The sequence below is a fragment of the Aptenodytes forsteri genome, unplaced genomic scaffold (assembly GCF_000699145.1).
Source record: "Aptenodytes forsteri isolate BGI_AS27 unplaced genomic scaffold, ASM69914v1 Scaffold55, whole genome shotgun sequence".
NCBI lineage: Eukaryota > Metazoa > Chordata > Aves > Sphenisciformes > Spheniscidae > Aptenodytes > Aptenodytes forsteri.
In genome coordinates, this window is record NW_008796063.1 from 9,773,220 (window position 1) to 9,784,347 (window position 11,128).

Below are 11,128 nucleotides of genomic sequence, written 5' to 3' on the forward strand. Positions count from 1 at the left end.
GGGCGGCGGGGGGGTGGGGGGGAAGGAAGCTGCCTCGGGGGGGGGGGACGGACGAGTCGCGCAGGCGGGAGAGGGGAGAGGGGCCGTGTTTTCTTCCTTGCTTCAAATCCAGGCTAGCGGGCGGGCTTGGCCAGCTGGCCCCAGGGAGCCTGCGACCGCCGGGGCTTCAGGGGTTAAATCAACGCACCACAAATTGAGGAACAAGATTAGGGAATAAGGGATCCTACTAAATTCCTCGTGATCCCAAAGCCATGGGATAAATGGAACGAGGCAGCGTGAGTCACTCCGGAGAGGAGCAGCGTCTCGACGGGGAGTCAGCCAGGAGGCCAGACCACCCGCTGCGGGCAGAGCGGCGAAGGAACGCGGCGCGGCGGTGAGGCCTGCCGCCGACGGTCACACCAGAGTACACCTCGGGTACCGTTCTGCCTACTAGAATGTACCTCCCTAGGTGTTGAACAGCCTTTTAACTTCATCTTTACCGGTCTAGATGTGTCTTGCGTCTTGCCTTTGTCGGCGGGGTGCTGGGGCGAGCAGGAGGGGCGAGGCGAATCGTGGGCTCGCCGGGAGGGTGGTTTGTGGGTAAAGGGCCGACGGTCACACCAGAGTACACCTCGGGTACCGTTCTGCCTACTAGAATGTACCTCCCTAGAAGGTACGTGTTGAACAGCCTTTTAACTTCATCTTTACCGGTCTAGATGTGTCTTGCTATTTTACTTTGTCGCCGGTCATCCGAAGAGGACTTGTCGCAGCTGTGGGGTTTGGGTTTCCACGGTTCTGCTGCCTGGCCCCTGTCGGATCGCTGTCGTAGGCCGTTTATGGAGGTGGTGTTCTGACAGCGCCGACACCAACAGCAAAACCTGGGTCGGTTTCTCTGGTCGCGGTGGTTTCTGTGACGTGCAGATGCTATAGAGAAGGACTTTATATTAATTATATATTAAGTTATAGAATCTGGCTTTGCATATACATTTTGTGTACAGTTGCTAGCAAAGATTTTCACCCCTCTTGAGCCGTAGGAGCTGCAGATAATGGCGGCGTGTGCTGTTACGATTTCAGGACCCCGGCTTGCTGGTGATGGAGAGCGTCTCTTCTTCCCCCTCACCCTTCTCTGGCAGTTCCCCCACCGTGCAGTCTGAGAACGCCACTGCCCACGACTACTACTCCGGCCTCCAGAAGAGCATGCACGTCCTCTCCATGGTGGTGTACAGCATCGCCTGTTTGCTGGGGGTGACAGGGAACGGCCTCGTCATCTGGATTGCAGGCTTCAAGATGAAGAAGACGGTGAACTCCGTCTGGTTCCTCAACCTGGCCATCGCTGACTTCATCTTCACCTTTTTCCTGCCCCTCAGCATCGCCTACACCGCCCTGGGCTTCCACTGGCCGTTCGGGAAGCTCCTGTGCAAGCTGAACAGCACCATCGCGTTCCTCAACATGTTCGCCAGCGTCTTCCTCCTGACGGTCATCAGCATGGACCGCTGCGTTTCTGTGGCCTTTCCCGTCTGGTCTCACAACCGCAGGAGTCCGGAGCTGGCGGCCAGGATCGCACTGGGCACGTGGGTCCTGGCTCTCCTCCTCAGCTCCCCGTACCTCGTCTTTCGGGACACTGTGGTCAGTTCCAGGAACATCACCAGCTGCTATAATAATTTTGCACTGTCTGACGACTACACGTCTGAGGCAACGCGGAGGCTGTGGAGGATGCGGCATAAAGCGATGATCATAACGCGATTCTTATGGGGGTTCCTCATCCCTTTCACGGTGATTCTCATCTGCTACAGCATCGTTGCTGTCAAGCTGAAAAGGCGGCAGCTAGCCAACTCTGCGAAGCCATACAGAATTATCATTGCTGTCACAGTCTCGTTTTTCCTCTGTTATTTCCCCTATCACGTCTTCTCCTTGCTGGAAATATCCAAAAACTCTTCCAGTCATGAGATGAAAATGGCCCTTTACATAGGGATCCCCTTGGTTTCCAGCCTTGCCTTCTTCAACAGCTGCATCAACCCCATCCTGTACGTATTTGCGGGGCCGGATTTCAAGGAGAAGTTTCGCCAGTCCATCCTGTCGACCTTCGAAGGGGCCTTCAGCGAGGAGTCGGTCCTGGGCAGCCTGACCAGCAGGCGAAAGTCCAGGTCTGCTTTGGAAGCGGAGGTCCCGAGGGTCTGAGCGGGCGCTGGTGTCCTGCGTTGCCGGCACCGTTGGAGGGGGCAGTTCTCTTCTCTGCAATTTCCCCTCATTTCAGAGCTATAATCGCAGGACTGGGGGCTGCAAAGGGCTGTGCGTGCTAACGAAGTGCGATTTGGTGTTTTGGAGGTATCTCAAACCTACTATGACTTCATATACTATGGAAATTAAACAACTCTCTGGAGCCGCAGCAGGGTGGGAAAGTCCGAGCACATTTTGCTCCTTGTGCCACTTCCTTGGCTGCCTTGTTTCCCTGTACCTTTTCCATCCCCTATGGTCCATCATACCTGGCAAAACGTCTCCCTGGTTGGACGTGCTGAGAGGGCAACCACAGCCTGGGTGGTGGCTGCCAGTCGTTAGACTTGGCTGCCTCGGCGCTGCCGATCTGTTACAGCTTCCAGTTTTTAACAGGCAACCCTTTACAAAATTCGCCGAGTTTGTGACCCTGCTGGCAGAGCTCCCTTTACTTTCCTCTCCTCTGGGGCTCCCAAGGAGGGAGCCCTCGGGTGCTCTCCGCGCTGCCGCCCAGCCCAGCCCGGGGTCACCCTGTACACGACCGGGGGAGGCAGTCGGGGACAAGTCCTGTTTGCATCTCCGTGGGGTTCACCCGCCTGCAGTGCATTTGCACATGGCGAGCCGAGGGGAGAGTTTGTTCCCTGCCCTTGCCAGACTTTCCTGGCAGCTCATCTTTGCCGGGGTTCCAGCAGGGGGCAAAATCGGGTGCAGCAGCGCCGGCGGTGGGAGGGGGGGGCGGGGGGGGGGCAGCTCATTTGCCGGGGTTCCAGCAGGGGGCAAAATCGGGTGCAGCTGCGCCGGCGGTGTACGGCTGCGCCGGAGGTATACGGCTACACCTGAGGTGTACGGTTGTGCTGGAGGTGTACGGCTGCGCCGGCATTTTGGCTGTCCAGAGGAGAAGAGGAGGGAGGGGAGAGCTATTCCATAAGTTCCTTGTAATTAAATCAGTGAAGAAAATACAAAGATCCTTTCCCACGTATCATTCCAGTCTGACGCATGGGCTGCTAAAGCTTAAGGAGAAAATAATTTAAAAAAAAGCAGCTTGAACGTGCAGTGGGATCCATCTGGAGGCACGCTCACAAACGCGTCTTTTAGAGCCACTTTGTGAGGCACGCTCACAAACGCGTCTTTTAGAGAAATAGGGTTAAATGAAATGGCTATATGTATTTTTGTAGGGTCTGGACTAGCCAGTAAGACACTCATCTTTTCTCTCCCCAGACGTGTGGCAGGACGAATTACTGGTTGTGCTCCAGTTACTCAGGTTTGATGTACAGCATAACTATTTCTGAGCAAAGCTTGTCTGTGTGTGTGTTTGACATGTTTCTGGCCCTTAAATAGCGGAGATCTGACATTTTCTACTGTTGGTGAATGCATATTAAACCCCATTAAACTTATGTAAAAAGTACCCAGCCTGTTTTGTTGCCTGTGTGATAAAACACTTGGTGATCGAACCTGACTGAGCATGCTCATCTTTGGTAACAGAACAACTAGATAAAAGGATTAAATACCCAGAATTTGGAAACAAACCACTGGCATTAGCAGCAACTCTCGTGACTGAAGTAGACAGGACTCGACCTGGGTGTGAGGACTTGCCTGGGGCACTCTGTCCATGTGGATCTGATTGCCAGAGTGCAGTTCTGGCTTATGGGTGGGTTTCAGACCTTTTGGTACATTTGAAAACCAGCGGTTCGGAGAAGAAGGAAGAGCAAGCGTGGCTGAGCTGGGTCTGCTCAAGTTTCACGCTTGCAAACTGCTCGGGATGAAGACGGTGGGGGTTTTCTTCCCAGCCTCGATCAGCCTCTGAACCGCTTTAATTTTCATAAGTAGAAAATGTTGGTCACGTAAAAGGGAACAGCAGTGTTGAGGTGCTGTCGTTCCCAGCCCATCCTAGGCAGCTGAACGCGCAGGTGACTATATCACACCTCCCCCTCCTGGCCTGCCCCAACTGCCTGTAAAATGGCCCAAGCTACCATTTGCCCCATTCATCCTGCCAGAAACCTGCCTTGGAGCCTCACTGCTCTGATGGCTGGAAAATCTCTGACTCCCAGCCTGAACATACAAATTTACACGTACCTCACCATTCTGCGTGGATGACATTACCGAGCGTGAGCTGTCACTTGAACATGTTAGGGATTAATTATGGGTCTGCTGGGCCACGCAATATTAAATGAAGGTCGTGATCCCACAGGCATGCATGTACTTAACCTTAAATTCACGCATAAACCCGCTGAGAACAGGGAATGTAACAAGACCATCCATATGTCAAGCATGAGTGAACAGAGAGATTTACCCTTTACCACAAATTGCTGCCTGTCATCCAGATAAAACTGCAATGTTTGCTATGCAGCATGCAACTCCGGGGCTATTTACTTGCTCCTGGTGGTAAACTACAGCATCGATTGCAGTGTCAAGGTTGTGCAGACCAGCGTTTGCTCTTTCTGGTTTTCCTTATCTGTTTGCAGAGCCCACGTAATTCCTTGTGACAAGAGGCTCTGAGAGTGTCGGACCAAGGCCTCGGACTCCTGTCGTGCCTCTCTCCTCAGCCCAGCACCCTCGAAGGTCAGGACTTGAAGTATTGACCTGGTTTGTGGTAGGAAAGAAAGCGATTTTCTGGGTCATTTGGACATCCAAGGTGGGTACAGGATTCCCATGGGACAACACGATTTAAATGAAGCAGAATGTCTGGGTGATCTAAGGAATTACCACTCGAATGCCGGTAGGTAACTAACCTACAGAGCACCATCTCCTCCCTGGCATCCCAGCCAAGCCCAGCACGCCTTTCGTGCAGCAGCTCTGTTTCATCGGCTAACCCCGTTCGACTCCAGACCCGAGACCAAGCTGCTCTCTCTCTCTCTCTCTCTTGCAATATCCATCCCAGAAGTTGCTTCCGCTCTAAGTGGCACGTTATTACGCCTAAGCAAAATAGTGTGTCTTTACAAAGCTGAACGTCTCCCTGCAGGATGGGGAAGGGGCTGAGAAAGCTTTTAGACAGCCATTCCTGAGAACACTTGCCAAAATCCTGTTGGGAGAAAAAAGGGGGAAGCGAATGTTTTATCGATGGTAACGGCCATTGCTGTGTTACAGGATGCGCTTGAGGTAGAGATGAGTCTGTCACCCCGGGTCTGATCCCTAGCCTTTGTGCAACGAGAAGCCGTGCTGACATCAATACGGGGTCAGGCTGCCAAGGGACCGGTTCCAAGATAAATCTCCCATTGTATCGAGTCCCCTCATGTTCAGACTATCTCATTATCACAGTGCTAATTGTGATAGTCCCTCATTCCCAACTAGGAGGCAGGCTGTTCAGTCTCTCTGGTACTTGTTTGTCATGCGCTTACCTAGAAAAGCTTGAATGAAAAAAAAAAAAACCCGGGAAATCTTTTCCAAAGGCATGGAAACGATCCAAAGAGGTTGAAGGACTCTTTTGGCAGCTGTGCCCCCCTCTGACGCAGCTTTGCTCTCAAGGCTCTTTCAGATGCGATCGGATGGGTGGAACAGCCCGACCCCCCCCAGTATTTGCAGTCATTGAGAAAGGTGCTGAACCCGCTGCCCCGCTGGCGTGAGGCCCTCATTGGTCCCGCGGAGGGGCCGATCCGACAGCCCCGCTCATACAAACAGCGGGCTGGGAGGCGCGGAGCCATTGGGGCGTGCGGGGCTCTTCAGGCAGAGCCGTTGGGGCGTGCGGGGTTCAGGCTGTGCACGGGGGGAGCCTTAGCTGAGAGAATAAGCAAGATTTGATAGTCAGAGTGTTCGGTGTGAATTAGCAGACCAGGGTGAGCAGTCTGATGAGGTCATTAATACTTTGGTGTTGGGCAAGGTAAATACAGAATCACCAAAGCATCTTGGTGAAGAGCTCAGAAAGACTTGGCGGGTGATTTTTGGTTAGAGGTTTTGTCACAGGTTCTGCCTTCTGAGTGCAGAAACTGCGCTGGCCGGAGCTGTGGCCCAGAGCTGCCCTCCAAGGAAGGTAGCAAGGGACAGTGATACTTCACTGGCCGGCGTAGATGGGAAGAATTATGTCATGGGGTCAGTTCGGGTGAGGGATGACAGACCCCTGTATGCTGAAAAGAGAATTGGCAGAATCCAATTACGGCCTGGTTGTGTCCTGTCCTGATTCAATCACAGGCCTAAGTGGCACTGGATCGGCGTTACAGTTTTGGTCAGACTAGGGTCTAGCAGGATGGTAAGATGTTCTTACATCTTTAGTGCAAGAGAAAATAACTGTTTTAATCATGCTGAGGGATAACCATGGTGTAACTGGGTCTTGTGACACAGCTGCTTCTGTAACGAAGACAGGATCTTAGACAAAGACATATCAAGAATCTCAAGGAGTTAAAGCCTGGGGTGAATTGGAGCATGCAGCTGGTCCTCGACAGCCGTGGATTATTGCTATGCCTGGCAGTTCTACACTGTTTTAGCAAGTACGTAAGTCAGGGATCTCAACAAGAGCTGTCGCTGCCTTGCTTTGGAGGAGAGAGTACAGCAGGTTAACTCTGGAGCTGTGCGAAGCCGCAGAGGTATCGGGGAGAAAACCAGCCAAGGAAGATGTGGCAAGCGGTAGCTCAAGAGGAGAAGGTATTTTCTCCTTGGGACCTGGATGAGAGCATGGAAATAGAAACTGGGCTCAGAACAGTTAAGAGGAAAGAGGGAGAAAAGAGTGGGAGCTAAGACAGCCTTGAAAGTACCGGCAGCATGATGGTAGGTGCAGATGAATGGGAGGGGACTGCAGCAGGCGAGGAAGTTCTCGTTAAGGAGAACTTAACGAGACAATAAAAGCCTCTGTGCAACCTAGCAATCCCCATGCCTTTCCTCTGGTGAGACTTTCCCGGTGAGTAAAATTTTTAAGTGTCCCACTCTTGAGCTTGGGGAATGGACTTGTTAGATAAGGTCAAGTCAAAGACAGCGCACGGAGGTCTGACAGCAGAACCTCTTCCAGAGCTTGCTGAAATCAGGCAGGAAACAATATGGCAAGTTAGAGGACCGGCATTGGTAAAAAGTTTCTCTGTAAAGGGGAGATATCGGTAATAGTGTAAGTGGTGCAGGCCAAGCCTCACCCAGGTCTCCTCAGCCTTTCTTGGCGTAGCAGCTGGGTGAGGGTCCCACCCAACATGGGAGTTAACCTGCTGTTGCTGATCCAGGGTCGGTCCTGATCAGCACCAAACTGGGAAGGGAACGGGGTTCTCTTTGCTGGTTGCACTTTGGTCCTTCCCTGCACCTCTCCCAGCTTCTGCTTGGCTGTACGGGGCACGGTTGGTACCAAATCTTTCTTTACACCCCCCAGCCTATCTCGGTGCATGCAAAGTACAAGATCTTTTCTCCTGTACTGAATTCTGCTCCAATTTGCAAGCCTGCTCTGTAGTGACCTGTGACTAACTCAAGCCATTCCCGCGTGTTCACTAAATGCCTGTACAGGGCACGATGCACGCGCACCCTCTGTTTGTGGAGGAGCTGTAGCTTAGTGCAGTAAATGGCAAGTCACGCTAGGACCCAGTAGGTAGGACAGAGAGGAACGGAGTGTTTGGCACTAACTGTGTAGCTGTTCAAATTCCCTAAAATGACATGACTTCACTGTCCGGTTCAACCGCTTCTGTCTAAAGGCGAATCGAAGGGCAAACCACATCTGTAAACCGAAGGTGATGGATGTTTACTGGCTGTTATGCAGACTTTGCAGGACAGAACTGCACACAAACACAGCAAAGCAAAGAGAATCTGCGAACAAAGCAAAAGGCGCTACTGCTGGTTCTTGTTTTAGGGCAGTGTTTGTTCAAACCCTTGCCCTCTCATCCAGCTTGAGACGTCTGTTGTGCGCAGTGACTTGTTAAACGCTGGATATTCCAACAAGCCTCCCTTCTCTTTGTTTGAAGGCTGGTTGGAGATACCCCCGTGCTGAAGCTGATGCGGCGGATCTGTTAGTCACTGCAGGCTGACCCGGAGCTGAGAGCGCGGTTAGGAACAGGAAAACAAACTGAACTCGGTGAGTCTTTCAGTCAAAGCTCCATGACTCGGGAGGAACAGGGCTGTAACAAAATGAGTCGGTGCCTATTTCCTGCAGACGGCCAAGCTACAGCCAGGCAGTAATACTTGATGAAACAATAAGAGAGTGCTATCTACTTACATAGCCCTTCACATAGATAAGACATGTTCTCTGCTCCGGGGCCTTTTTTAAGGCTCATTGGTTCCCAGACGTGGGTAATGCTATTTTTCCAGATCACTCCCAAAGAATTATAAAATTATTCCTCCCTCCCTTGATTCGGAAATACATTTATAGCCGCTTTGAGTTCTGCCTCCCTAGCTGGGTAATGTCCAAGTTGGCATCTTCTGGAAATCAGACAGAGTCTCTCCCAAAGCAGTAAAGCTGAAGGCAGGGGAGGAGGGAGGTGGTGGCCTTTAGGCTGTGCTCAGCGTGGAGGTGCCTGTGTGCCGCAGAACCTCCCAGCGGGCTCAGAGGGGCTGCGTAGGGTAGAGGATGCTTTCAGGATGCCTCGTAGGACCAACCGTTGGGAGAGACCGAACCTATTCACAGGGCTCCGTTAGGATTAAATCAAAACGTTTCTTTAGCGTACCATGTCTGATAATTCTCCCTGTCAGGTGGTTTGGTAGGTGAGTTTTAACATCCACCTTTTTAAAAAAAAAAAAAAAAACAAACAAAACAAACAAAAAAAGCCATCCTGGCTGAGCAGTGATGGATGGAGCTCAGGAGATTGGATGACAATAGCATTTGTCTTCTCTCAGGTGATGGATGCAGGCTGTCGCGCAGCCAAGCACTGGATGAGCAGTGCCCTTCACCTTGGCTGGACTAGGTGTGGGGTTTTTTTTTTTTTGCACATCTCTGCTTGCCAGGGTTGCATCTGGATTAAGAACAACAAATCTCTGTGAGCCAGTATATTCACACCCAGCGGTTTTTCAGAATTCCTTAGATGACTGCTAATTGAATCATTCTAAATGAAATAAAACCCAGGTGCTCATTTTGAGGCAACTGTTTGTTAAACTCTTAGCATTTGGGTAGCATATTGTAAAATTAACAAATCCCTCTCCCTTGGGAGCTGAGATTCAAACTTACATTCTTCTGATGAGGAAAACAGGGGTGGGAAAGAAATTTATTTGGTCTAAGAAAACAAAGGCAGTAGCCTTATAAAAAGGATCAGAAGACCGACTCTTTTAGTTCCTGGTCCTGTGGTTTGCTTAAGCAATGTCAGGAATTTGGGGCAGCACGAATCAAATAGTCAGCAAATTCTGGGTGCCCTAGGGTATTGAAAAATGCTTCTGGGGAAGGCTGCTAATTGCATTATGGGTCAGTGCTTCACCATGTGTTGTTTCTAGCTGTTCTGCCTTAAACTGCTCTGCCATACCAGCCTGTAGTGAAATCCTGCAGTGAACACTGATGCTAAAAGAGAAATCTCTGCCCTGCAAAGAGGCTAACAAAAAGCTCAACCCCCCCCTTCCCCTTTGTCCTAAAAGCCCCCAAACAAAACAAAACAAGAACCTACTAGGGTCAACGACCCTGAATCAACTGCGGAAGCACCAGCCTGTAAGCAGAAAAATAGAGACCGAGAACGGTGCGGGTGGTGAGGCAGTAGGAGAGGTCCATTCTCTTACACCTAAGCGTAATTCAGAAGAGACTCTAGGAAAGGCAGAGGATCATTGCTGCATCTCTGTGAGGGTACAAACAGGCTTATGGCCTCTCTGCTCACATATTTCAAGCAGATGTCTTTGCTTTGTGCGGGCGGTACAAATGGAGTGCTCTACATCTGGCAGCTGCTCAGCGGCTCCAGGTTAAATCGCTCTCCTTCCCCAGCTCTGGCTCTGTCAAAAGAGGAAAAAAGGAGACAATTGATGAAGTGTTGGAATGCAAGAAGCAATGAGCGAATGTTGTGAAATATGGGGAACCACTGGCGTGTGGATATTGAAAATGGAAAATACAGCTCATAATGGCAGAAACTGCAGTTTCAAAATATGAATCTAAATGTTGTCCTTTTGCAGGCATGTTTGGTGCGCAGTCCTGGCAGCTGTGGCTTTTCTTCCTCTTTCATGCTAAGGCCAGCACAGACAGAAGTATCTGCTGGGTGCTCAAGGCCTTGCTCCAATGCACCTTGCAGACCAGGAATAATTAAGTTTAATTGCTTTTTGTGAGAAAAGCTGCAGCAGAAAGTACCCGATTTGTACCCATATGCTAAATGCTAAAATTCTGATCCATAAAATGCTGCTGATCTTGGGTGTGCTGAAAAGCGTAATTTAAAACAGCCTCTAGTTACCCAGTTAGTGGGAAAACATGGGGCTTGTTTATTTACTTAGGAGGGGGAGCCCTGGCAGACCCTCCTGTGTCTGTGCAGGATGACTGTAACTTTGTCGAAGCAGTGAAAGGACACAACTTTTGTCATGGGTGCTGCTCTGTGATAAAGCTGGGCTTTAAAGAGAGTGACTAAAATGAGCATCTTGCTGCAGATGTCAAATGCATCTTCATCCAGTTTAACCTATGTTATGCTGCAAGGAGGGCCCCGATAGGGGACTCCGGACAAATCGCGTACGCTCTTGACAGTATAAAGGAACCGAGACAACTAATTGGTTTTCTTTTTATTTACTTTCCAGGAAAGCTTCCTTCTCTACAAACACTGCTGGGTCTGATGGCAAAGCCCAGCTGGTATCCCGGTGCCCGGCGGGGATGGCGAGGACCCACGGCTGTGGTGGTGGTGCCCAGAGCAGCGCGGCGGTCGGCCATCCCTCTGACAGGAGCTCCGAAACCTGGCACCTTGCGGATATCCGCTGGTTTATGCCGTATGGACTTTGCACCGGGGCTCTCCCAACCCTGGTGGGGGACGTTACCCACCCATCGTGCTCTTTCTTTTTTCCGCGGAAAGCTGAAATCCGGCGTTGATACTGGGGTCCCCACAGTATACCCCCCTCCGGGTCCCCCCCAGCATCGCGGGGGCGAGGGGGAAAGATG

The 11,128-nt window shown here is 51.2% G+C and overlaps 1 protein-coding gene across 1 annotated transcript; it reads left to right on the forward strand.

The window, feature by feature from the left end:
* The first annotated feature begins 1,065 nt into the window (after nt 1–1,065).
* On the forward strand, nt 1,066–2,157 carry LOC103905022 (chemokine-like receptor 1). The gene has a single exon (XM_019473969.1). The coding sequence runs from the start codon at nt 1,072–1,074 to the stop codon at nt 2,155–2,157; it is 1,086 nt and encodes a 361-aa protein (XP_019329514.1). The 5' UTR covers nt 1,066–1,071.
* The last annotated feature ends 8,971 nt before the right edge of the window (nt 2,158–11,128 follow it).